This window comes from Larus michahellis, chromosome 6 (genome assembly GCF_964199755.1).
Source record: "Larus michahellis chromosome 6, bLarMic1.1, whole genome shotgun sequence".
In the NCBI taxonomy this organism is placed as follows: domain Eukaryota; kingdom Metazoa; phylum Chordata; class Aves; order Charadriiformes; family Laridae; genus Larus; species Larus michahellis.
In genome coordinates this window covers 52,188,453-52,216,392 of record NC_133901.1, presented here as the reverse complement: position 1 = coordinate 52,216,392, position 27,940 = coordinate 52,188,453, and the positions used below count along the sequence as shown (strand labels likewise).

General features: G+C 44.4%; 1 protein-coding gene across 1 annotated transcript; it reads right to left on the bottom strand.

The window, feature by feature from the left end:
• Positions 1–677: 677 nt before the first annotated feature.
• Positions 678–18,618, bottom strand: PKD2L1 (polycystin 2 like 1, transient receptor potential cation channel). Its single transcript, XM_074591907.1, has 15 exons — positions 18,324–18,618; positions 14,365–14,478; positions 12,767–12,894; positions 11,348–11,604; positions 10,270–10,494; positions 9,675–9,903; positions 9,138–9,308; positions 8,274–8,455; positions 5,944–6,064; positions 5,159–5,257; positions 4,256–4,377; positions 3,811–3,928; positions 3,426–3,562; positions 2,490–2,637; positions 678–1,467 (listed from the first exon to the last, which is right to left on the bottom strand). Exons 1-15 carry the CDS (start codon positions 18,616–18,618, stop codon positions 1,252–1,254), a joined length of 2,562 nt encoding a protein of 853 aa, XP_074448008.1. The 3' UTR covers positions 678–1,251.
• Between the last annotated feature and the right edge of the window lie 9,322 nt (positions 18,619–27,940).

Here is a 27,940-nt window from a genome sequence, read left to right as displayed (position 1 = left end):
TGAGGTCCTTCAAGCATTCTCGGGGAGGCTTTCCCACAGAACACAATGACACATCCATCTTAAAAAGGTGGCTATACAAAATGCCACTACGCAACGTCCCCACTAAAGCTATCACTGTATTGCGTAGCTACACTAAACAGTGAAGCATTAATATCTGAGGTGTTAGCAGTGGTCTCGTACAACTCGCACTTCCATTGGCTTTAAGCCTAGAGAGCCTATTTGAGGTTAACTGTTGCCAGAATACCAGTGATTAAGATATTTCAAATACCTTCGTGGTGGTCCTGTAACAGCTGCAATAGTCTGCACCAACTACAAGGAAACAGAAGTCTCGGCAAAGTCAAAAAGGCGTGGAAAACAAGTATTTTGCCTGTGGTTGAAAAACTGACATTCATCTCATTTTCACAATATTCTTCAACTGAAATGGTGTCAGCACCCACAACTGCAAGCAAAATTGCTTCCTTGACAAAAAAAGAGAAGTGCCACAACTTTGTAAATATGGTGCTAATTTTGTGAAGTATAAAATGCAATTTAAGGAGTGCGAAAATAGACAATGAGATTTCTTAGTGTCAACAGCTGTGTTAGGAACCGTATAACCAGAAGTCTGTTCCCTAACACTCAGACCTCAGACTCTAACAATAACGACTTTTCCAGGAGATATTTCAGATCTCCTCCCAACTACACTGGAAGTCAACTCTCATTTTATTGATCCTGCGCTAGTATCCTCTTTCCACAAAGTCTGAATCTAAGGTACAGAGAGGGTTACCAAAGTGTTCTGGAAACAAACTACAACAGAACAAAACTGCTGGTAACTATCTAGACACAAATAACTAAATTTCTCCTTTCCATCTCACACTAATGATTGTATTCAGCTTTGTTTACATGATTAACACGTCTTTGTCCTGAAGACAATTGTGTGTGTTGGGAACAAGTTGCAATGTGCCATTCTGGACGCAAGTGTTCAAAGAGTCCTGGGGTCTTTGCATCTTGGGAAAGGATAGATAAAAGACTGCATGGGCCTGTTCAGAGGCAGAAACCTAATACAACACCTAGGCCAGAGGTATGGGCGGCAGAAGTTCTAGCTCTGATATTGTGCATCATTATGCTGGAAAAGAGCATCCCTGATTTTTCACATGACCAGTTTCTGGCAACAGTGGTGTCTCCGTCTGGCTGTCCAGATTACTCTAAGAGTGGGGAAACAACTGACAGTGACTTAGTACCATGGGAGCCAAACTGGGAGCACCGGGGTCTTTGCTAGAAGCACACATCAGACTGTGGCTGGATGTTCTTGGACACCTGAGACCCCGGCACGCTTGACCTGGGCAAGATGGGGCAGACCCCATTTTGGGAAGAGTTGCCACTCAGGTTGTTTCCCCGTACACGTTCCATCCCCCAGCTTTCTGCTTCTTCTTTCCCCAGCTGGTCTAGGCTCTGGGGGAGCAGCAGCTCTTCCTGACTGGGTTCTTCCTCCTGTTAACCAGAAAAGAGAGTGACCTGCGTTGTTAGCAAGCTACCAAGAAGTCTAGCAACACTCCAGGAGAGAGACAAGGTGTGCACGATACCTAAATATTTTCCTGCATTCTTCCAGAAATTAGTACAACCTGCCTGTCTATTAAAGATCCAATATGGTGTTTGCTGCAATGCACCGGTGAATGTACATTCAAGCATTAGACAGATGAGGAGTCATCCCTTTTCGCCCTCTACAAGAACATTCACAGAAATCCTGGGGCAAAGCAAATCTGTGAACGAACACTTGAATAATCTTTCAGGCATGTTTACATGAGAAGTAGGACCTTCCAAACTACTCTTTCAGATGGGAAGGGATCACAAAACTCTGCAAAAGAAAGAGACTTCTTTCTGACTCAGCTAGGTCACTGTGTGCTGTTGGACTACTCTCGTTATGGGAGCCACAAAATCATGAAGTAATGACATGGCTCCCACATGCCTTGCTGCCTTTGACTTTAAAGCTGAAGATACAAAATATGCTGGTTGATTAAATACAGGCAGTCTTTGGCGAAAGTTGCAAGTCTGCATTGAGACGCTATGGGCACACCGCTAACAGCCTTCCACCTCATGTGCGATAAGTAATCCACAGACAAGATGTTAATACCACAGTCCACAACGCTGTCATGAGCTGCTCTTGCTGGGAAGGACAATATGATCTTTTTTGACATCTGCAGATATGCAGGTGCAAAGAAACTGAAGACAAGTGAATTGCATCCACTGCCACAGGAATAAGCTTGTCCTCAGGGGAGCTGGAAGGTGTGTTTAAGGGTACCATGGTTAACTGAGGGGACATGAAAGCAAGGAGCTTTTTGTCACTGTGCTTGAACAGAAGAGGCTTGATCACACAAAATGCTGACCCTGCCCAACCCTTTTGGTCCTATGTCAACGGGGACTGGCAAAGCAAAGATGATATCAGGTCCATTCACATAACAGGGCTGGTCACCTACCCTGAAGCTGGTTCAAATCCATGGTGGAAGGCTACCAACCTTGCTAACATTATCCAGTGGCTTGCCTAACAGGTCCTTCCTCTTCAGATTATTTCTTTCCAGCACATCTAGCTTGTTCACCACTGCATCAATCTTGGAGCCAATGCTGTTTATGGACTGTTCCAGCTGCAGCACACGTTGCAGGAGGCTGGGGGAAACATGGAGAGCATTTGCAAGCTTTTTGTTGTGATGAACTGCAGGATTTGCAGCAGACATCTTATGGACAATGAGACCTCAAACAGGTGTGAATGTTTCACATCAGAGAACTGATTCATACCCACTGAAGACGTAAATCCCTGCTACGCTCTATTTTCACCTGTAATCAGTGATTCTGCTTAGGATGAGTCCCAACGAGTTTGGATCACAGTCCAGCCACAATATAATCCTATTATTAAATATTGCACCTGCCTCTCCTTTCATATGGCCCTATGTGGATTTCTCAGTATTTCTCAGTAGCAGAATCAGGGTCTCCTGATTCTCTGTGCTGTGTTTATCCCATGCTCCTCCTGTGGAAGAAACAGCCAAGTGTTATTCTCAGACCTGGAGGATGAAGGCCAACTAGGCTATAAACCAAGGATATTTATTCCCACAGGACCTTCTGTGAAGGTATCGACTTCCCTTGGCCCAGTTATTTGGGCTACCTTCTGACCTGAAACACGACAGCATGTTGCCTGTGGCCAGCTGACAGCTGCAGAGGTTATTCAAGAGTAAGAAAGCAAAATTTCTTAACCCAATCTTTTACAGAAACAAGCAAACTACAAGAACCATCCCAGTTCTCTCTTGACCTGGTCATTTTCACGTGGGCAAGATAAAAAGGAACAAGATCTTACTGAAACTGCTCAGCACCAGTGTAAACAGTTATATCAGGGAAGGAAGGAGCAGGGAATCAGACCCCTCGTTTGCGGAGGAATTAAACTATTGCCAGCACAAACATACACTTGGAACTCTTCTTTGGAGACCCAGATGGCCTTATTGGCATGGTTATTCTTTGCTTCCACGTAGGTCAGATTCTCATCCAGGTTGTTGTCACTATAGGATTTCCCCAAATTTTCAATCTCTGTATTCAGAGCAACCTAGAAGGTAGATAAAGAAATTCCTGCAAAACTGACTACTAACTCTGTGTCAGTTTCACTGCAAATAACACACAGCTTCACAGGCACTCATATACCCAGCTGCTCTCCAGGCAGATTTGGAGCTGTATTTGAGTTGCCTGCTTAATTTATACCACAAACCCAAAGATTCCTGAGGCCACTTTGGAGTGATCTCTACCAAATGGAGGGCTTCTTTCCTTGACCCCTTTTTATTTATTTATTTTTTTTACCCTTTTTGCCTCTAGATCATGCTTCATCTGCTGTTGCTCCTCTTCATCCAGGATGTGGTTGCCATCTCTGTCGAACTTGGAGAAGGCTGCTGTGATCTCATGGTCTGCATGGCCCAGTCTGCAAAACAGTAGACAGAGAAAGCTCAAGCCACTGATTTACACTGTTAGGCTCTAACAGAGCAGGAGCACCCCTTTTGAAATCAGTGTATTGTTTCCTCCTGCCAGTGACAAACCTAAACATCCCAAATGGGAAAGAGATAGTAACACAAACCCATTTAGAACAGGAGATTAAACATGCGAGGAAAGGTGATAACTATTTTTTTGCGTCTTACATCGCCCGGATCTGAGCTTACTGCTCTCCTGGTCTTGAAAATCAGATAATTTAAATTACCTGTATGACCAAGAGAAAGGGACAAGTGGGCATCCCTCAAGCTGGCTCACTTACTCCTTCAAGCTGTTCTTGAAGTCTTCAAAGTCCAGTTCTTTCGTTCCATTCTGTAGTGCTTTCTGCACATCGGAAATCCGCTCCTTCTTGAGCTTCAGCCTCATGAGCGTCCGGTTGTAGCTCTGTTACCGAAGGTGCAAACATACACACAGTCATGCGGGCAGAGCAGTGAAAACTAGGGCAGAGTGGACAATGCAATATGGGCAAGCAGATGCTGACTAATACAGGAAGATTTTGAGCTTTCCAGAAGCAAAAATACAACACTGCTGAATGGGCCCAATCTCTAAACTGGGATCACTCCTTCAAAGCGACACCAACACAGTAGCCAGTGTCTCCCTGACAAAGTTTGCCCTCTGCTTTTCTCCTCCCGACTCTCCCTTTATCTGAGGTCCCAGTCATCATCTGCTTAAGATAATGTTTCAAATACCATTCTTTGCAGAATATTGGTCCCACAGCACAGCAAGCTGTGAACTTCCAGGATCTTATCTGGAATTTGACCATTGCAAATCCACATGTAACCCGCCAGATTTGCATCACTGTAACACGCTCAGCTCAGCAGAGTCGAACCTGCCACTTTATTGATCAAAGTACACTATATCAAAGACTGAAAGATCTTTGTCTAGAGACTGTCCTGGAAAGGAAAGTCTCTGAGAAACACTACTAGCATGATCAAGCAACAGGATTCTCCCAACTCCTGCTTTCTCATCTCCCTTCCCAAAGGATCTGTGAGCTTGATCTATCCCAGAAGGAAACTGTGACTCCTGTTGATACTGTGTGCACGAAGGTGGTGGATCTTGAGTTGGAAACCACTTTTTTTCCTCTAGTGAATTCCACATAAGTCAGGGTCTTCCAGAAGATGTTTCTGGATTTATCTAGAAAGTATCAGCTTTCGCTATTCATCACCTGCTTCAAGATGTCTGAGAGCTGCAGCTCATCCTTCTGGCTTGAAAGTTCTTCCTTGACTTCTGAGTAGGTATCATTGATGATGGCCAGAAACATGTTCTAGAAAAAGGAGAAGAAAAGAGATGAATTAGCCTGAGATATCTTGCCTGCTTCAACAGCTGAGGCAGCAAGAGACTGGTATGGATGTGCAGGGTGCAGTTAAGAAAGGAGCTCTTTCCACATGGAGTATCTCCCGGGCAAATGAAAGTGGGTGAAGGGAAAGCCAACTTCAGCCACACAGTGCTTTCCCACCAGGGAGGAGGTCCTTGCAGCTAAAGAGTGGATGAAGGTACATTTGTTCCCAGCTCAAACACCATCTCTGGTAGCCTATCTTGCAAGATCTTTGGTTGGATTTGGATTCCTGGCACTAGGTGTTTAACCTGGTCATTATGCATCCCTCTGCATTCAATGCCTAGCAAGCCAGAGACTGCCCCCTGTGCTCTGTTGCCTGCCTACTACAGAGCAGCTGAACGGACCCCCTTGAATTCAGCTACATCAGTGGTATTCCCAGTCAGTCTTAGTCTTCACCTGAAATGATGCGACTATGGCCCTCAATCGCCCTGATGACCAAATCCGCAATTGCAATGTATTCTTTGTCTTCTTTGGTCTATTTGCACTGCAAAGCTATTGTAACAGAAACTTCCTATCTCTCTAGGGGTTTGCACTGCACCTAATCCCCATGTTATCACGAGGGTTCTCTCAAACACTGCTGTCAATATAGAGGCAAGGAAGGCTTTCTTGCTTACCAGGAGCACAAAGAAAACAAAAAACACATAGGTGACGAAGTAAATAGGCCCAAGGACCCTGTTGGCATTGTCAATGGAATTGTAGTCAAAATCACCAAGAATGATCCGAAACTGGGTGAAGCTGGAAGAGAGGAAGAGCACAAGGTCACACAACAGCACATACATTTATCCTACCTCCTCAGACAGTCCTGAGGTGAACCCTGAACCTGCCTGCAGCCCAGATGGTCACAGGCACAAGCCAGAGCAGGGTCTAAGTCACTTGGTCTGACTGGTGAGCTAAATGTATCCATAGTATTCCAGGGGTGAATGGAGCTGATCTGGTTGGAGCAAGAGCTGGCTGGAAAGTAAAACATGGTTTCCACACAAATTTCTGGTTCTAAGTGTGGTTTGGTCTAAACAGGAGTTAAAAACGTAAACAAAAGAAAAACTGAATTCTCCCTTATAAAAGCATTTGACTCACTGAAGCCTTCTCTTGCAAGAGTTCATGAGACTGGAGCGGATGTTAGTACTGGCGGGTGCTCTTTAACCTTTTGCAATCCATAGCCCCGATAATGAAGCAAGTTTAAGTCTATTGATCAGAAGTTTGCTTATCTCAGTTACCTCTTGTAGACACCTCGAAGACAGGACCTGGATGCCAGAGGCCTGTGGAACACAGGCTGAAAACCCCTGCTGTAGCAGGTACCTCCCTTAACATTGCGCGTTGCCCGAGCAGGCCCGTGGACTGAAGGATTGTCTGAGATTGGGTATCTTAACTCACTTCCCCAGCACCCCCTTCTGTGGGTGATCATCCACCCACTGGTCATCCCCCATCTCAGGTATCTTGATACATTATCAGTGGGACTTCTCTGGAAATTTAATCCATGAAATAACCCTTGTAAAAAAAAAAAATCTTCCAAATAAAAAATTAAAGAAATAAAGGAGAAAAAAAACAAAAACAAACCAGACAGAAAGAGACTGTGAAGCCATGTACAGGGAAAAGGACCTTGAGAGCCCAGAGCCTGAAAATCCTGTCTGAGAAATACAAAGCTCCATTTCAGGTTCTTTACATTTGGAGTATTTAGGGAGCTGGGAATGTTTTCTCGGCCTAAGGAAAAGGGATATGTCATTGCTTCCTCTTCTTTGTTTAAATGGTCCTAATTCAGTGATATTGAAATGTCTCCTTCCAGTAAGAAATTATTTTTACCTCATTTGCTTTGAAAATGTCTACTTAATCTTATTTCGACTATCGTACAGCATATTTTAGAAAACTTCATGCTGAATTTGTACTAACATATTATATGACTACCAACTTTCAGAAATGAAGTACAGCTGCTATCGTATCAAAATCAGATATATTTATAAAAAATATAAATATCAACTTTCTGCTTTTTCATTTCAGTGTTTAAAGCTATCGTCTTGATAAGACAAACGCATTACTTCTGCTTTTCCCTGTGAAAACCCTGTAGCAGCAAACAGTATTCCTTCCAAATCTTTGTTTGAATTAAAGTGCACTATCTGATGAAAAACAGAAACGTTTTCATGCAGCTGTTGTGCAGACACTGAAATGATGTGATCAGCAAGTGTATTTGAAAGCCAGAGAATTTCAAAACTCCGAAGCTTCAATTATTAAAAAAATTCCTCTTCCTTATTAAAAAAAAAACCAAACCCAACCACCAACACACTCAGCCTACCTCATAACACTTGTCTTGAGCTATTTAGTTCTTACCACCAGAATTACAGCAAAGTTTAACCTAACTAGGCCTAAAGCCATCTGCTGGTGTATGAAAAACACAAATTTGCCAAGGTGTCAGTGACCATCAGACAGCACCATTCTACAACCCTTATAGACCCACAGCAGGTGAGAAGGTAACAGAAGGTCCTGCAGAACAGAAACTGCATTATTGGCTGAGATATGATTCTTTTCTGCAGAAAGGCGTTAAGCCACTCTGCATATTGAGTACCCTTGGTGTGCCTGACAACCTCACAAGCAAAAGATGTCTACGCTCCAGCAAACGGAAACTTCTCACTAAATGCTCCCATGAAAGGCTGTGATGTCCATTGAATTGTAGGGCTGCAAGGAGTCTCAAAGTCTGGTAGGATCAGCTACTCACGTCCTTACTGATAAACACTGACAACCAGAAATCTCTCCGTAACCCTCAATTTTCTCACTGCATTCTTTTGTCCATGAAGATGTCACAGCTGGAGCAACTTATTAACCATTATGGTTTTATTACAATGACATACAACAGGTGTCTGATTGACATTCAGATTTGCAGTTGGGGAGAGATTGGAAAGTAGTTAAAATTCTTTTGATGAAATGATAAAAACATGGTTCTGACTTATACACTTACATGCATTTAACAAAGGTACTGAAGTTTTCCACTTGTGTCCCAAAAAGAAGGTAACCCAGCTGGGCATAGGCAAAGAAGACAATGAAGAACATAATGGCAAAGCCCAGGATATCCTTGGCACAACGTGCCAGTGTGGAGGAGAGCTGGGTCATTGTTTTGTTAAAGCTAATGTACTTGAATATCTGCAAGAAGAAAGAACAGAGACAAAGTTAGGTCAAACCATCAGCTAGGTCAGTCTCTCATATATACGGGTATGCTTACTAAGACAAAAGGTTCACTATAGTACCAAAGCACTGAGAAGACAGCCAGGCTAGGGGAACGGTGGCTTAGCATTGAGGATATTTGTCATAGGTGCCCCACCATCTTCCTGTGGGATCATAAACATCATCATAAGGATGAATTTCTTGAGGCTAATGAGGACCCCCAAGTACAGCATGGCTTTCTGCCACGCCAAGACGCTTTGGTTGAAATGCAAAGGCCATGCCAACAGATGAGTTATTTCCAGTTGCTGGGTGGCCATCATGAAAGAAAAGCATTGGTTTGCCAGATTATCCTCCAAAATACTAAAATAGTACAGGATGGACAAAGTTACATTGTACTCAGCATTTTCTAAAACCACTTTTACAACACAACGTCTGAGCTCATCTTCCTGTCTGTTATCTCCAAATAACTGGCCTCAGAATGCAGGGTGAAAAGTTGTCTGGATCTACTCCAAAACAGAGCATACGACTTCGAGGAAAATCCTTCTCTGTTATATAGCTGTTACCCTCATTCACTCAGAGGGATGGAAGAATCACCCCCGAGCTATCTAGAGGAAGAGGTCTGAGACTGGAGGCCTGGCACCTCCCAGACCCCCTACAATACCTTGATCCAAGCAAAGAATAAGTTGACTGCATTCATATTGTTGTACTGTGTCTGCCAGAATGCCAGGAACTCAAAGTCTGCGTAGGTGTCGGGGTGTTTCAGCAACTCTCCCAACAGTCTGTTCACCTCAATGGTGCGAAAGATGTGAAACCCAATAGCGACGATGGAGAGCTGTGAAGAGGAAGAGTCTGATGTGACCGCTGTGCCTATGCTTTCCACATATATTTAAGTGTCACAGTTCCTTGGTATCACGCTTCACTACTGCAGTCTACTGGTGGGGGATGGAAATAAGGTCTTAATGCACTGAACCATGCCCTGACTTCACAGTCTCTCAGGCATCTCTAAGAAAAGAAATTTCTCCTAACAGCTGATGAAAGACCATGTGTCCATTTACTCTGCTAGTTCACTTTTCTATTGTAGCAAAAGGCGTGCCAGCTCTTGCCTTATGTAGACCAGTTTCCCCATTCCTCCATTTATTTTTGTTCTTATACCTCTCTGCCATTACTCCCTCAAAAAAAAGAGTGCAAGAATCCTCACCAGGATGACAACCACATCCAAGATGTTCCAGATGCTGGTGAAGTACTGAAGCTTGTGGATACGCAGCTCCAAAATCTCCTCCACCACATAGTAGAAGATGAAGACACAGAAGACAATTTCACAGGCAACAATGAAGAAGTCCCATGTGCTAACATATCGTATAAGCTTGACTGTCCGGATTTGCCAGGAGGGAATGGCACCACCAGTGGCTGGAAACTCAACCACTAACCTTGAAGAGGACAAGAAAACTCTGATAATTACAAATAAGGGGATTAACTCTTAGATAATTTTGAGAGGCATCAAACCTGAGCATGAGCTACACACCGAACCATAAGTGGAAGAGGTGTGTGTGTGTTTATTTACACAGCTTTATCTCTGCTGCTTCATTGCCCACAACAGGAAAGGGTGAAAGGTGAAGAGCAGTGCTATTGGTTATGTCAAGAAGACCAAGTCTTCTTACTCATCTATGTAACATCTACTGACACCACTCAGTCTTAACCCCCTGGTGGGCCATATTAAAATATTATATTTTAAGAAACTGTGGCATTGAGGAAGAAGCAAGAGGCAGAAGAACTTTCAGTGGGACTTCGCTTACCTCAGGACACAGAAGAGATTGATATTTGCATTATACACAGAGAAATCAATGAAGACAACTCGTGTCCCCCGATCCAGCCACAACTTCTCCTTCAAGACTTGCAGGGCTTCAGCACTCTCTTCTCTGGTCAAATTGAGGTCTATGAAGTATCCTCCCCCACTGTAACTGGTTAGCCTTCCCCAGTGAGATGAGCCACCCAGCTCCTCCTCAGAATGGTACCTCCACCTGAAACGGACAGGCCACAAGCAAAGGCATCACCATCCTAGACTTAGATATGACCTTGTAGCCAGGAGAAATTAGACTAGATCTTCAAGGGACAGAGCAGTCTTTAATTAAAGAGTTAGCACTTAGTTCCTATTCCAGATCTGAGCCTTCATTATTGACAGATTTCTGATCCGGTGCTTCCCAGCAGTGACACAGCATGACCTGCAAGACTGTGGGGGGAAAATTCTGCAGGTTCATTGGCTATGCCACAGTCTTGTTTGTGTGGAGGTTACTGCCAGGATCTGCTGTATTGCCTTCTACCACGTTGCACAAAACCCGCTGCTTGGAAAACACTTGCACTTGTATTTCCTTATGAACAATAGCTTCTCATTGACAGACCAAGACTCATGCAACAAGCAAAGAGTTATTAAACTGCAGCTGTCTCACATTATTGTAGAGAAATATGTTTTCAAGATGAAAGAGATGCACTCCCTTCTCACTGGCTCCTCAAATCCAGGAGGGAAGCAGATAGCATCCTCCATTAGATAGATCTGGTCCCAGAGGTCTCTATTTATCCTCACTCTCTTACAAATAACAATCTCTACCTAATTTCCCACTCATTTCTCATAGCTTTCCCAACAGGTCCCACTCTGCCACGCATTCTGTTGTGCTTTTCCTCGAAGAGACACTTGGCCTTATTGAGAGACAAAAGGACTTGCTGCTGGTGACTGGATGGGGAATTCCAGCCTTGTGTGAAAAACTCAACCGTGGCATCCTGTGTCTCAGCAGATTTTATTTTAACTAGAAGAGCGCAATTAAAAAAAAAAAAAAAATCACAGATTTTCTAATCCTGAACAGCAAAAGATATACTTACGCCGTTCCATTGATGAGTCCAAAGGATACCTTTTCCTCCTTGTCTTCTGAGTATACATCATAGCAGCCTGAGATTTCCTCCTTGAAATCATCATGGACCACACAGGAATTGTTCTTCACCTTCAGCTGTCGCATGCGTGGGACACCCAGCAGCAGGTTCTCATAATAGATGTATGACTGGGTGCCGTGTGCTGCTAGGGAATCATTGTTGTACCACTTTGTCCAGTAAAGATTATCCAGAAGGGGGCCTTGTGCATACTGCAAGAGAGGGAGAGCAGAACAATTTCTTTATAGCCCACACCTCAGAGGAATTTTCTTAACCTGGGCTTGAGATAGTAAGACCTGACCCACCCCTCTCTACTCCCCAAGATGGAAATCAGTAGAGGCTTGTGTTGGATATATGCTAAGGACAGGAAAGACCTGGGCTGGTGGAGCCACACAGTGGAATAGGGATGCTGGGCAGCAGGGGCTTCTTGGCTCCTCACAGGTCTGTAATACGGTTGCTGCACCCCGTTGTGCTAATGAAGAGACAAGGGCTCTGCAAGCCTCTTTGCCCCTTCTGCTTCAGTGAACACAAGTCTCAAGGAATTGTCCTGGCTTGAGGTGTGAATTATGAAAAGGGGGTGTGCCCGTGGCCTGGAAACAGTGGGGGAAAAACAATAGTGCCATAGTTCATTTTACTTTTTTAATACGGCAGCAAAAGACAAAGCTAACTGACGGACAATTTCTGGCTGACTGTCAGAGATAAGCGGTAGCAATATCTCAACAACGTTCACCGTGGCTCATATTACTCCTTCACCAGTTCTTTGACAGAAATGTGTTAGACCCTAGACATCTTTTCCTCTCTTTGTTCTCTTTGATAAAAGTCAGTGCAAATTTTCATCCAGCTTCTTAATGAAGAATCTATAGATCAGCCCAGCGCAGGCATGAATTACAGGCAGGTTAAGTATGCTGTTCCCGCAACTGCCCGTGAAAATGGACGTAAGCTTATTACCAAGACACCAGCATGAAGACATTGGACTGTAGGATTCAAAGCCATTTCTACCATCAGGAAACCTGTAGTAAGTCACTTGGCTGGTATTTCCTATCTATGCACTGAGCATCAATATCATAGCAATTTCTTTTTGTTATGTCCTGCCTGTCTAGCTGGCAAGTTTCTGGGGCATGGACTCTTCTGGGCAGACACACCATTTAGCCTTGCCAGTATTCTGGCCACAATGCTCAGAGGGAAAAATTACATCTTAAATCAGTGGATATTTCACATGCAAGCGATATTGTAACTATTGCTAGTAGCTGGCGAAAGCCTGTGGCAGCAAAATGCCTTGCTGAAAGCACTAGGTAACACATTCAGAGGGAACTTAATATCCCAGTCTAGATGAGATTTCCAGGGCTCCCCATGCCGGGCCACACTTGTACTCACCACCCAGAAGTCAGCCATGCTGCCGATGGACTGGAAGGAGACACGGCCGTCCGAAGAGGTTTGCAGGAAGAGCTCAGACATCACTTTGGTGTAGTAATAGGCATTGGAACTTGTCATTCCGTATGTCACTAAGAGAAGAGACAAGAGGAGGATCCTGCCTTATAACTGAATATTGGAGACTGATATAAATATACATACATATATATATATTTAAAAATATATATATTATATATAATATATATAAATAAATATACATATTTTATATAATATATAAATATATATATTTTATATATATATAAAAAAATATATTTTTTTTCATTTTCTGTGTAGTTTATACTATCACAGATAAGCTGAGCAAAGCACAAGACAAGAAACCTTGGGAATTCTAATCATATTACTTTCTGCTTTCTTAGGGATTTACAAACTTATCTGTCGCATGTTCCAGAATTTCAACTGTCAGACTGACAGACTATACAAGTTTAAAAGCCGGAGAAGACCGTTGGATGATGCAACTGAACATCCTAAGTAACAATTATTTCCTCACACAAAATTTCTGAAAGAAGTTTTCTTTCTCAGAATGAAGTCCATGATCTGTATTTTGAAGTTCTGATTCAAATCCATAAAGGTATAGAGACCACCCCATTTTCCCAAGTGGAAAGCTCCAGTTAAGTTCCCATTTATCAATAAACTCAAACAGGAGCAGGCTCTAACTTCCCTGAACATGTTGTTTCAACTTCCCAGTGCTCCTTCCTGCAGAAAAGCATCCATCATGGTGATCACTGAGAACACGTCCTGCTGTTGAAAGGGTACCATGAAAATAAAGCAGCTGACATTCAAGACACCCCACCACCGCCACTTCTGGATGAGTCAGTGTGTGACCACACGTACGTCTGTGTGCGTGTCTTGGTTCTTTAGGAACAGTGGCTGAAGTGCTGTCTCCCTGGGCCAGTGTGATAGTACCTCAGGTTGGTATTGTCTGTCTATCTCTCCTGCCATAGGATCCATGAAATATAATCCTCTTCACTGTCCCATGCCACAGGTGCTCATTTGTGATAATGAATGAACCTTCCCAAAAAACAAACAGCCATTGTTCTACCCACACAAAGTCCATTAGCATTCAGCACAGGGACGCATTAAATCCACCCAAGAACAACAGCGTGAGCTGCCATCTGCTTTATCACCTCAGCCACCCCTCCAGTCCCCAAGGGGAAAAATCTCTCTGAATCCTTTGTCTTTGATCCCAGGAAGTTTCTAGAGCTGCTCTCTGGGTCTTGAATATTTGCTGTGAAACCAAGAAAAGGCCCTCGGCAGATTCATGCAGGACTGTGGAATCAATGTTGAGAATTGATAACATGGATCAAAAAATACCACTTAAACCTAACGAATATCAATTAGGTCTAGAGCAATAGTTAGTTATTTTATTTCTGTGTGCAGCAGCTGTTCTGTATGTTAATGACACACCTGGCTTGCTGCAGTGAGTGCACATACAATAAATTTAACATCTACAAAAGAGTGAGAAAGTCTAATAATAAAACTTCACATTATTCCTCTGATGCTGCACACAGAAAAGACACCTGAGACATATGACAGCCACTTACATAGACAGATGTCCACCAAGAACACAATATAGACTAGCAGCTCTCGCAGTGTGGTCTTCACATAAAGCTCTCTGTTCTCAGCTGTGTTCTCAGTCAGCGTAGTGCCCCACAGACCTGTTGGGTGTAGAGAAGAAATTGGAGAGTTTTGATGGCCATTCTCAAAGGCCGTGTGAGGAGTTGAAATCCCATTCCCAAAGAACACTGTTGGGAGTTGGATTTTTGCCATTTTTCAAAGCAAAACCACTTTTCAATTCAAAACTTGACTAAGAGTTGTAAAAATGTGTTAAATAACCCCTAAAAAGAACCACTCCCGCATGTACAAAAGATTTGGGGCTGACCAAAACTGAAATATGCTGGCTTTCTTATTTCGCTAAATCACTCTCGTTTTCTGTTTGAGTTCAGTATGGACTGATCTTTTCCTGTGTGTTTTTCAGCTTACTCTTGACAGAAATTCAGTCTTTGTCAAAAGTACTTTCGAAACCACAAAATTTCATCTCAGTCATCCGTGTGCCAGCAGCTGACCTTCTGATAGGACTTCTGTAGCAGAACTGCATCTGATGTTAGCTTTACAACTATTCGTTCTTTTAGTGTAGGTTGAACCACCAGGCCCCAAATATTTGTCCCTTGCTTACCTGAAAACTCTTGCAGATTTCTTGTAGATCACGAGACTCAATCAAATAACCCAACTCAATATTTTCAGCGTAAAATTTAGAGCCACATTATCTTCAAGATGTCTATCAATGGAGCTCTGCTGACTTCAATACAGTTACGCCAATTGCACCAGCTAGTGATCTGATTTCTTCACGCAGTGAAAGCAACTCATTAAGCATCACCAGGTTTGATCAAAAAGAGAGAAACACTTCCTTTTAAAGCAGCCTTGATATTTTGGGTTTGATGAACCGCCTGATACCATTAATGTATTTATTTGTTCTTTTTGTAATGGCTTTCTGCTGTGATTTCCGAAATGCTCCTGAAGTTGAAAGGCATAAGTACTTCCACTTGAAAGCCTAGTGATGGAAGCCATGTCAATAATACCCATAGTCTTGCTACTTTCTGCAGCTCCTACGGAGCTCAGTCCTGATGCCCATCCCAGTAATACACAACAATCATCTTCCTGCGAGCCAGGATCAAAGCTGATCAAAGGCCACACATTTGAAGTCATCTCTGGCAGAGGACAAAGCACTTTTTTTGTTGGAGCAAGCAAAAGTGGTATAGTGGTCTGTGCACATTTACTCCTGTCCTTTCGATAGCTCTTTGGCATCTCAACAGATTAGAGAGCTTTCTGCACCATAGTGACTGTTGCAGCATCCACCCTCACTCCTGGACAGACAAACCAGTAGCCTGTTCTGGATATGCCAGACCAGCAATAGAAATGAGAGCCTGGAGAAGATCTGGCATGTGGTCTATACAGGAATCTCCACAGTGGAGAAAAACAAGGGGAAACAACCCAACCATCTGTTCAGGTCACTTTTAAATTACCCCCTTCATCTCTAGATATGACTACATCACAATCTTTTAAGAGGTTTATTTGTTTTTCCACAAGGCAGGGAGTCCCTAATATCCACATGTTGGGAACAGAAGCACAGACTTTCTTTGCTTTGGAATAGAAGTGCACTTAGGAACATCTAAATTCAGGGACACTCAAATACCCTTGAAAACTTGGTTTGGAGACTTGCCCAAAATTATACCTGAAGGACCATGAGGTTAGTTCAGTACCCTTTCAGATTGCATCCAGTAATTGTAAAACTATATCAGTTGAGGTTTGGTTTCAGCTGTTTCCTTAGGAAACATGCCATGTAAATATACCACCTCATACATGAAGCATGTCCCCATCTGTGTCTCCTTTGGCACCACCTACCCCCTTGAGGATGGAGATGTTTTGGACATGACATTTGGAGTAGAAGGATACTCAAGACTAGAAGCCATACAGGCTTCCATATGGCATCTTGCTACTCACAAGGCAGAGCAAAGAAAAAAATCTCAGAATCTAGAAAACAGGCAATCAATGCAATTCACTTGTAATTCTTACCTTCCTGCTAGTAACAAGTTACTGGTAAGAATTAATGGCAACATCTACATTATCTTCCAAGGCTGCTTTTAAACCAGACTTGTGACCCCGGTGAGTGACTAGCTCACGGTCTCAGCTACAGCTGCAGATCCTCTTCCAAAGCTGAGTGTCCCTCACTGGCCACCGTGCCACTCAGATACCCAGCAAAGTTTGTCTGTAGGCTGGCCATGAAACAGCTGAGGTGGCAGGAGGCAGGCAGGAACAAGGACACAGAGTTGCTTGGACACAGTTTGGAGAGGACCAGTCCTGAGCAGTGGCACTGGGAGCAGCAGCTACTCACTGGTAGTGCAGCCTGGTGGCTGGTGAGGACAAGAATAGAACTCAATAAGCCAACTTTGACCAATATCCCCGAAGACCTAAGGACATGTAATCCCAAAGAATAGTTTTTAAGAAAAAAATCCCACAAACTCTCCTTGGGTAAGTGGCTTATCTTTATTACCTCCATTTTCCATGTGAGACCCTAAGGTGATTAAACGGAAGGGGAGGGGGAGAACCAGCAACATTTGGAGAGGCAATGAAAAATAATGACCACCTATTAAAGACGCAAAGGAAGGATGCAAATTCTTCAAGGAAAAAGTCCCCACCTCTGTGAGGCTGATAGAGGCCTTTCTTCTGGCTGCACTGGCCTTTGGATATCATCTTCCCAGCTCTGGTCTGTCCTACAGCCCTATTTACCACCCTTGCTGGCAGGACACACTGCTGCAACAGCCATAGAAGGAGGGAATGCTGTAGCGTCCTGACAGGCATTTTCATTTGCATCCTCCATTTTCAACCCTGGCATCTCACAAATGGAATTTTGATGTTAAAGTATAGATTTGTTTTTCCTTCTTAAGTTTCAAACAACGTCTAGAAGAAAGGATATCAGAATAAAACAGGTAAATGATACAGTCTGACTGAGCAATCTGCAGTTACCCACCAAGCCCACCCAGCACTGCTCCTTGGCCAGGAGAAACCTCTAATGCCTCAGCTCTGGCTTCCATGCGAATTAATAGTGTTAGACTATTGTCTAACTGCCAATGAGAAGTAAGAAAGATTTGATCATAGAGGGGCTGTGCAATTCAGGACCAGGCTATGCTGTTATTCACTCACGCGCACTGTTAGAGGGTACAGCTCAGAAAGATTCTTGCCTTCCAAGTCAGGAAGAAAAGACACACTGGCAAGAAAATAATAATTTCCACAAGAAATACAGTTTCTTGCTTTGTCTTCCCTGTTTTTACAGTATTAGGACTTTATGCCTTCTATAAGAAACTGTTCAACAAATGCTCTTGCCCAGGGCTGTATCATTAGAGGAGACCCCACTTGCTCCCAGGTTTTTGGTTGCCTCTGAATAAGCCTACATAATATTTCATTCCCCTTTGCCTTTTAAACTGGAAACTAGCACCTTTTTCTTTCAGTTGTCTCCAAGCAAAGTCTTGTTTGATATATTCCTGTTATCCTCTGCATTTTAGTCCTGACAGAGATAAATTTTCTCTCATGGATATCAGTTCTTAAGTTATGGTAACACAGGGGCCACAAAGGCACACAAAGGCAGAATAGTCTCATCACCAGAGTGGTGGCTACTGTGGACCCAGGACACCTAATCTCTGCCAACAGATTCACTGCATGACCCTGAGAACACCACTAAATCTCCCTGTATGTCCCGCCTTGTGGTGGGACATAGGTAACAGGACAGACCCTGGAGCTACAGCAAGGCACACAGAATGAGGATGCTCCCTCCAGATCAGCCAAAGATGATCTCTGGAGTAATGCTAGTCTATGTTGAGCGGGTTCCTGGACTACACAGATATTACGCGGTTTCTACCTTCTGCATCCCCATCCTCACACCCTCCCAATACCATTGTTCTTTCCCAAGGGCTAGTAAACCCTTTCTAGTGAGATATCAGAGCTTTACCTCGGATGCCTCTGAAGATGTAGAAACAGCACTTGAGGAAAGGACTTGTCTTCCCATCCACAGCTTTGCTGAGCTCTTCCTGGTAGGACAGAGGATCCCCCACCTCTTCAAAGTTCTCATAGGGATTCTCCAGGATGGACTTGGGGTTGTAGATGGCTCGAATCTTCAAGGAAGTAGAGGGAGAGCCATTGTAAACAGGATTATCCCAAGCCTTCTTCCCCACTGCCTTCAGTTCATGCTCCTCTGAGGCTCGAAAGTGGCTCTCGGCTCTGTTGTTTACGTGAGACGAGCTCATGGCTAGCCACTGCCAGCAGAAGTACTTTTAAATTGGAATTGTGAAGATTGCTTGCCCAGGCTGGAGTTGTGAGCTAGCAGAGAGGGAATCAGGCAATGCCAAACAGCTTATCTGCCTCAGCGACCCAGAAGAGGGTGCACCACCAGCTTCCCACAGATAGCGCACATCCTCTCTCTCCTTTATACCAGCTCAGCTGGTGACACCTATCAGAGGGGTGGCACTACCCGTTGTTAGGAGCCACTGTCAGCCCTATTATTCCAGCGGTCCTGGGAACACCGACAAGTCCAGGAGACTTTCTTTGCTTTCTAAGGGAGGTAACAGACCCAGATACCATGGTGGGAAGGGGAGGCTGCTAGGAGACGGCCCCTGAGTTGAGGGGGGAGGCAAGAGGAGGAGGCGGCTGGTGAAGCTGCTTCAGCTCCAGGTGAAGCTCCGGCGGGGCGCAGCCGGGGCTGGGAGCCGTGGCGGGACCCGGGCAAGCGCCGGCGGGGAGCGGGGCCGGACGGGGAGCCTTCGCTCCAGGGGTCGGGGAAGTTTCGAGTTTCCAAACAGAAGCAGCGAAGAGCGGAGCCGGCGGCAGGGCAGCACCGGCGTCACCAGGTGGCGCCGGCAGCTCGCCACGGGCGAGTGCCTGCACTCGGGCTCGGAGGCACTGCGATTCCTTAGCCCAGCATTGCGGGTGCTTCAGGAAGAAGCTGGGTTTTGGCCTAAAACGTGATCCCGGTCAGCGTTTCCAGAGCATACTCTTTGCTGTCTCATTGTTAAAAGCAGGAGTGAAGAACAGGGGTAAACTTCTGGTGTTGGCTTTGGAAACCAGGGGCTGGACTCCTCTGCTTTTGCAGAATTTCCATAAGCCCTGCAGCCCCGGCTTGCCCTGAGGCAAACCTGAGAAAACACAGAGTTATACCAGGCAAAACTGGAAATAATAATACCTAGGGGTTGCCAGAATCCCCCCCACTCCCCAGCCAGCAGGAAGAAGTATCCCCAGGCCCCAGAGGTGCTGGAGGCCTGAGTGCACCCCTGGAGAGGAGGATCAGGTGGTGCCTTAACCCTGGGATAATAGGCTTCTGTCTTGGGGATGAGATGACAAACGAGCGTATAGCCTGAGCCTGGTCCTTGCTCAGGTCTGAATACATAAGTTGGAAGAGATGCTTCTCCACAGGTACTGGTAGCTATTTTTCCTGACATTACCCAGAGATACAACATGACTCTTGCACCTGTAGGACCACAGGGCAAGAGTGTTTTTTCTGGACTATAATGTTCATGTAGGTGATGCCAGGCACCAAGTAGCTGCTTGAACAGTGAGGCAAGACCTAATACTCATAGGGCATTAAGAAGGCAACAGCTTGCAATTTCAGTAGCAGGCTGGAGATCTGGGCTGGATCCTGGAGTAAATTTGGTATTATTAGTGCATGTCATTTTTTATTGCTCCCCAGCAAAACAAGAGTGATGGAGGGGAGTCATGGGGTGGATGGACGGAAAGCATTTGCAGAGCTCTCTTGCAGCTGAAACACAGAGGGATGAGACCTCAGTGAAGGGTCACATGCCAGAGCTGGGCATCCAGTCACACCCCTGGGGCCGTACAGCAGATATCCCTGCCCATGCACAAGCAGCACGGCTTATGGCCCAGAGCTGCTGCTTTTGGGGAGCATGCGGGTTTTTCCGCAGTGCCTCTCTCACTGCCTGTGGCACACCACCACGTCACACCACATGGCATCCTTCAGGGCCCAGGTGCATTGCAGACCGGCCTTCTCGTTGGCTCAGCCACAGAGCAGGTGGTGAGAGGGGAGACCTTGACTTTCTGTGTCAAAAGACTTGCCGGGGGAAAAAGGGTGAGACTGGCCAGTTTGTAGTTCCCCGGGTCTTCCTTTTTTCCCCCCTTTTTAAAAATGGGAGTTAAGTTTCGCCTTTTCCAGTCAGTAGGAACTTCACCGGACTGCCACAACTTCTCAGATATGATGGAGAATGGCTTAGCAACTTCACCACCGGTTCCCTAAGGACCCGTGAATATACCTCATTAGTTTCCATGGCACCTTCAGGTTCCTCAGATGGTCTTGAGCCTGGTCTTCTCCTACAGTGGGTGGTTCTTCATTCTCCCCATCCCTCCCTTGCCTTTGCCTTCTGCAACTTGGCTGGTGTGGCTAGAGCACTTGCTGGTGAAGACTGAGTTAAAAATATCATTGAGTACCTCAGCCTTCTCCATATCCCGGGTAACTGGGTGTCTCATTTCCTTCCAGAGAGGGCCCATTTTCCCTAGTCTTCCTTTTATCACTGGTGTACCTGTAGAAGCTTTTCTTGTTGCCTTTGTCCTCCCTGGCCAGATTTAATTCTATCTGTGCTTTAGCTTTTCTAACCTGATCCCTGGCTGCTCAGACAATTTCTCTGTATTCCTCCCAGGCTACCTGTCCTTGCTTACACCCTCTGTAGGCTTCCTTTTTGTTTTTGAGTTTGTCCAGGAGCTTCTTGTTGAAGCATTTGGGTTTTTTTTGTTTTGTTCAAACATGTCTGTGTCACCTGATTTTGAACAGCCTAACACAAGACAGAACAAAGAGCATCCTATAATTAAAGAAATGCACGTAGTGCTTTGCAGGCAGGCTGGGCTGACTCATTCATTTACGCAGGTCTGTTAAGGTCCTTTTCAGCCAATAAACTGGAACCATACTGTTAGTGCCCGCTTCGGTTTCGGAGGGTGCTCTGGGTGGGGCTTGAGTTGTCTATCTGGCTTGCAAAATGGTACAAGGATCTCCTTGCTAGGAGGCAGGATATGTATTTGCATAGGAAGCTGCCTTGTTTTACACTAGATGGTGCAGGGAGAATATGACTCAAGCCTTAGGATCCCATAAATCACCATGCTATGTGTTGCCCTCTGTGGTGTTTGCTGTAAAACCCTGTGGAGCACCAGTATTTGCTGGCTGAGGAGCCACACATGTCTGACGGCACCTTTCAGCACTTACCTCACATACTTATTCCTTCCAGTGCCTTGGGCCTTATTCACAACCTTTCATTCTTGTGAAAACCAGCCAACAGAATTTCTCTTCTCCATTCTCTTCCCCCCCCACCCCCCGCCCCCCCCCATGATGAGGTCCGTTTTTCAGCAGGCCTAGAAGAAACCTTTCAGAGATACCCAGGGAGGGCTGGTTCTAAAATCAGAAGCCACCATCACAGTGGGATTCAGCATGTTAGGATAAGACAAAGGAGCGCAGCCCCAGAAGTTTTCCTGTCAAGAAATTCCTTAAAATATGATATGTATCAGAGTGGTTCCCGGACCGATCACTCATTCACTGCACAGAGAGGTTCCCCAGGGAGAAGGGCTGTCAGCAGAACTGCTCACACACAGCCACAGATGAACAAGAAATAAGCATATGCATTCACGGTACAGGAACTCTGGGGTTGCTGCTCTTTTTTTTTTTACTGGCTTCTTTCTAGAAGTCAGTACTGATGCTCTGAGGGAAGCCTGGAAATTTGTCCTGAGGCAGAAGCAAGGACCAGGAAAGAGCACAGTAAGCGTTCTGTGGTATAAAAAGCCACCACGAGGAAGAGATAATTTGTTCATTGTGACCACAGGGAAGGAGATTTAATTTAGACACTGACGGAAGCCACTGAGCAGGTGAGAGGAAGAAAGCTGTGGAAGAGTACACCCAGGGAGAGGATACATTCCCTGCTGCTGCAGAACATTGTTATGAATAGGCTAGGTGAAAGTCTCTTAGATAAGGAGAGAGAGGGGAGGGTGACAGGAAGGAATTTTAAAGTTAATGACAAGATTTCATCTATTGGAAATCATGTGATAAGAGGAGAAAGGGAGAAGAGTTACATTTTAAAAAGCCAACAAGTAACCTTAATCACTGTATATTGTTTGTATAGTATTGTCAGTGCTCTGACTTCATTTAAATTGCTGATTCAAATGGCTAATTGAAACAAAGTGTTTAACATCAAGAAAAATATCCAATTTATCTTGAGGTATGCACACACACAAACACCCCCACTACAATTTTCCATCAAGATCCCCACAAACTAAGAGCTGTAGAGCCACTACTAATGAGCAGCACTAAGTAGGACAAAATATAAAGATACCGTCTACTAAGTAACACTGCTATCACCAAAAAGACAGTCTGTAAGATCAAGGACTACCCTTCATTATACTGCCATAGTTCAGAAACAACAGGCCTGCTTCTGAGTGCATAAACCCTCCTTCAGGCTCCTGGAAATCTTCTGACCAAAAAAATTAAAACAAAAAAAAGGCTTGCATTTCTAAAAATATGTTTTTCCCCAATGATGTCTTCTCACCTAATAAAATCTATTGCCTTTCCCCACGCCCCATGTCTTTTTTATAGCAATAACTCAGCTCACCAATAGCTATAACGACTCCGCTGCTGTAACATGGTTAAATCCAACAGCACTTGCCCATAGTTCAGCAGCAGCTGGGCAGGTGTGCAACTCTGGAAGCTCTGCATCCTTCAGAAATAGTTCTCCAATTATCCTGTGCAAAGACCTCCAGAAACAGGACAATGTGACGGTGGGAGAAGGAACACACGTGCCAGGTATACGTCCAGTGCTCGTGGCTGTTTTAGCAATCGCTATGTGAATTTGCAAACACTCAGCGTGCATTGCCATGAGCCTGTAACCGGTCTCTTCACCTGATCCAAATATGCCCTTTTTCACCAGCTCGGCACAGGGTTGCGAGCTGATCTGACTGGGGTAACATCGATGTTTCCTCCCAGTGGCATCATAGAGTTTGGCTTACTTACGTTTGCAATTATGGGTATTGCCCCTCAAAGGCTCTCAGGGAAATGGACATCACAGCACTTGAGGGGTAGGCACACAGGAGCTTTTGCAGGTTTTCTGTGATTTGTTTGTTTGTTTTTAACTGTTCTTCTATATAGCTAATCTATAGTGCTTATATGGTATGAATAAATCTACCCTGCTTCTTCACAGGAGTCACCAATTTTGCTTTACAGTGATTGAATCTCCTATAAAAAAAAAGGCCAACAACCTTCTGCATAGCAAAGGATAAAAGAAAGCATCTAAATAATCCAAATAACAATTAAAAACATATTAGCAGTAGGTTCCTTCAAATATTCACTGTGAAGTTAGTTGTGGCATGACCATTATATTTGTAACTGTTTTACAGGAGAAATATGAGGCACAGCTAATTTTGCCATTAATGCGTAACACGATGATCACACGATACATGGGTGCTGAACTCAGGTAGAAGGCCCTTGTGAAGGAATATGAGGCTGCCTATGCAGAGCCAAAATAAAAATCCTTTTCAAACAATCCAAATTTTTAAAAAAGCTACAAGTACTATAAAGCAGAGAAAAGAGGAGTAAATGTATATATGACACAATTAGACAGTTCTTTAGTTTCATGACATGCTCTTTTCCTAAAAAAAAAGAAAAAAAAGAAAAAATAAACAAACAAAAACCCCAAGTGTCTGATGGAGTAGATATCCTAGATAGCAAGCAAGTTATGCAGCAAGTATGGTCCCTGTTAAGTGTCCACATTAGATTCATCCACTTTAGTGGCAAATGTAAGGCCTTACTATACATAGTACACTGGGAGGGAATTAATCACAGTAAAACACTCAAAGATAACGACATGGTAGATTTGATTTAATGTTCATTAAAAGGACACATGCCTGTTGCCTCTCTTCCAGTTTAGCTAGGACAAGCTTGAATACCTCTATTAATTCTAATTAAAATAATGTGATATGAATTAAATGGAGAAAAGAAACTTTATTTTGACACTGTGCAATACAGTTTAAAACATAATTTATGAAACAGACAAAGTGGCACATTTAACTCAATCTTCCTGGAGAACTCACCATCCCTGCGTGAGATGTTATTGCCCACCTTGGCACACTTTCTCTGGAATGTGTGGAGGTTCAAGCTTGCCACGGGTCACTCCAGTGGTAACACTGCGGCCGTGCACAGTGCCCCTCAGCACAGCCAGGGAGCAGGAAAACATCTACAGCTGCTAGCTGGATCTTGAGTTTTAGGGTCGCTTGCAAAAGCCATTAGCTGTCATTAGCTGTCCGCACCAATCCAACTGCACCACACAGGCAAAGTTAATTCTGCCCTCTACCCTACACCTCACTTGTACCTGTCCAACCAACAGCTTTCCAAGATCTACCTTCAAACCATCCATATTTCATCCTTTCACACTAAATTTCTCTCCTGCTCTCTCTACACAATCTCATAGATAAGCCTTCACAAACTAATCCATTCGTCCTGCAATAATACTCTGACATCGACAAATGCCTACAAGAAGGCTTCCATGATAACACTCCAACGTCAAGAAGCTCTAGCATGAGAAATTTTACTTTCTCCTTAAGTTTCTACCTTACACTAACCACTGACAAACACACACTGTCCTCACCAAAGCCAAACGCCGCAACAGCTAGTGCCACATTAAAATCGCATGTGCAGTGCAATGTTGTAGGTGTGAGTTAATGCAGAGCTGGACTTGGAAGTTGCAGAGCATATACCCTATAGTTTAATACGGCATTTTACTAGGGAATCTGTGTTCTCCCTGGGATTAGTGTATCAGCAGAAGATGTTCAAAGGCAAGACAGGAATGGCTTTCCAGGTCTCTGAAGCTGAGAGCAATAAGTTTTACCTGTGTTGTGGCACAGGATCTTCTTGTCCACTTGCTTCTCTATCCAAACAGGTGCTGCAGGAGATAGACAGATAAAAATATTTAGGACAGGATTAACAACATCAACATCCCTGTCCCCAAGCCTGCAGACATCCTAGGATGCCTTCCACACTACCAGTTAAAGTAGTCTAAAGGACAAGATGGTCACAGATGCTGAAATAGTTACAATAGGGAAGACGTGAGATGAAACCTACCACAAATCATGTAACTAGCAAAAAGGGTCCCATTTACTGGTTGCTGTGGCAAGCATACATACCTGTAGACAACATCCCACTCAAATACTTAGCGTAAGCAGAAGAGAGCACCAAAATGTTCATGAATTCCCCAAAACAGCAGTATCAAACCGTGAATTAGAACTACAAAGCATTTGGATTTCATGGTTAGAAAATAAAAGTTCAATCAGTTAATAAAGGGCAGACACTTGTTGAGATACTGAAGGCAAATCTATTTGCCAGACCTAAGAGGACAGCCTCTCCAGGAGCTCACCAGCCACTGCTGAAGCACCCCCAAGGGGAAATTTTTTCTCCAATAGAGATGATGCTGGGACACCAGTTACAGACTAACTAACCCTCTGTGCTGAGCAGGACTGGAAGCTCAGCTCTGAAGGTCCTCACTTCCCCACTCCTACACCCTTGCTGGAGCACCAAGACTGAAGTGTTCATCTCTATAACCAGCTCCTATCTGGATTTTGACCATTCCATTTAGTTTTATTCCTGGAGCATAATAATCATTGCAGGGGTTTAAGGTTTTCCAGATGTCTCATTCTTGAGAAGCCTCGTACAACAAAGTTATAGCACTACACAATATATTATAGTCACTCTTTGCTGCAACTGAAACAAAAAATACACAGCCATGGATAAATAATTCTACTCCAAAGTCCCCATTTTGTTATTTATGGTGCTATGTTCATTCTCTTGGTCATAATCCATTTTCAGCAAGCTCCCATGCAGCTCATACACAAGCATTTGGTTCCCACTCCCAGACAACGTGAGCTGAGCTAGAGCTGGTTGTTATCCCCAGGGAGAGCATCAGGGTGGGAGGAGGGGAAAATAGTGGTGGCATTACTAATCAACTGCTAAATATCAGAAGAAAAAAACCTGACTTCCAGGCAGAATACTTTGGTGACAATTAAGCTGTTTATACTACATTTGGAAATTTTTCACAGCACAGTGTATTAACATGTCTTTACTTTTCATTTAAACCAAGTCTTTTTTGACTATCTCCATTTTAGCCTCAAATGAGTGGATTTACTCTGTGTTTGAATCACTTGATACCATTTTCATTCTAAGAACATGCAGAAGCTAAGACAGCCAACCCTCTCATGAGAGACCTGTTGAAGAACCGACACAAAAGGTGAAAGCTGCCATCTGCCAACCAAGAGGTAGAAACACCCTCAGTCAGTAAGCAGCCTTATGTGTCTCCAATCCATAAAGACAAATCTACCTGAAGAGGAGGAGAAGGTGGAGAAGGATCAGAGTGCATCTTAGACAAGCACAGGTTGAAATTGAGCTTGTTAGAAGAAACTTGCTACTGTATTGTACAACTTAGCAAGAAGTCTCCATAAACGTTTGTATGTGTTTAAATATATATTTACTAACACATATTTCCTAACACACTGGAGAGCTCTCTTGCATTCATGTACCTGTGCAGTGGCCCTCAATGAGGATTTCACTGGCTGGCTGAAAACTCACAGGGAATGGCATGTGCAACTCCAGCTGAGTGGAAAGAAGCAGGTGTAGGAGGACATTACAAGGTCCTTTACAAGACAATGGCCATTTTGCCTCTTTTCAGAATATAACAACTAAATATTCTTGGTCTGTTAGTCTTACTTTGATGATGAATAACCTGTACTACTGCTCTGCAGGGTGTTGTTTTCTTAAGCCTCCATTGCAATACATCCAGATGTCCACATGCGTCTGTGTGTGCATGTACACACCCCCACACCCACTACAGACTTTTCTGTTGAGTTCCACATCAGCTAAAAAGCATTAAAGCCTGCACTTCCAATCACCATGCCCTGTCTAAACTTGAGGCCTTACAGGCACCTTCCCCCCTAGTTTTACCCAGAATGTTCAGAATGATGGTCTCAGTATGCTGAATTGAATGGGGTCTAGGAAGGGAGCCCCCACACCCCATGGCTCCCACTGGCTGCTCAGGGCCTTGAGCACTCCTGCACCAGTGACTCTCCAGCAGCCACCCAGCTCCTGTAGCCCCAATTCCAGTAGGGCCAGTCCAGCCTTGGTGAGCCCTGACATGACATGATGGCAGTGAAAGAATAACCAGAAGCTGGCTAACAGCTCTGGTGCAGCATCTCTGTAGCAAGCGTGCTCTGTGCTTGGAGCTGTCTGGGCCAACCTTGTATTGGCATTACCAAGAGGAAAGTCCATCTTTGAAACACTGTGGGCAGGGATGAACACCCAGGTGGACACCACACCTAAAGATGCACAAGTGCCCTAAGGGGCCTGGCTTGAAAGCAAAAGATACTTCCTTCTGTGCAATGCCACTGGCTCTGGGGTGGCAACCAAGCATCAGTTCACTCCCAGAGGTGACCCATGCTTAGAGAGTCAGCAGCTTCCTTCAAGGTCCTCAAAGAGCAGCTTCCAACAGGCTGGGCTGCTGTCAGTGCCAGTGTCTTTGGTTATAGGCTGCTTTAGCACAGCCAGCAGAG

What these genes read in the sequence shown, in the direction of transcription:
- PKD2L1 (XM_074591907.1), bottom strand. Translation starts at nt 18,618, where the DNA reads ATGAGCTCGTCTCACGTAAACAACAGAGCCGAGAGCCACTTTCGAGCC. An exon ending in TTCAAGAACAGCTTGAAGGA is followed by an intron (nt 3,929 to 4,255) that starts GTAAGTGAGCCA and finishes ACTGTTTTGCAG; the next exon opens with ACTGGGCCATGCAGACCATG. An exon ending in ATGATCTAGAGGCAAAAAGG is followed by an intron (nt 3,563 to 3,810) that starts GTAAAAAAAATA and finishes TCTACCTTCTAG; the next exon opens with GTTGCTCTGAATACAGAGAT.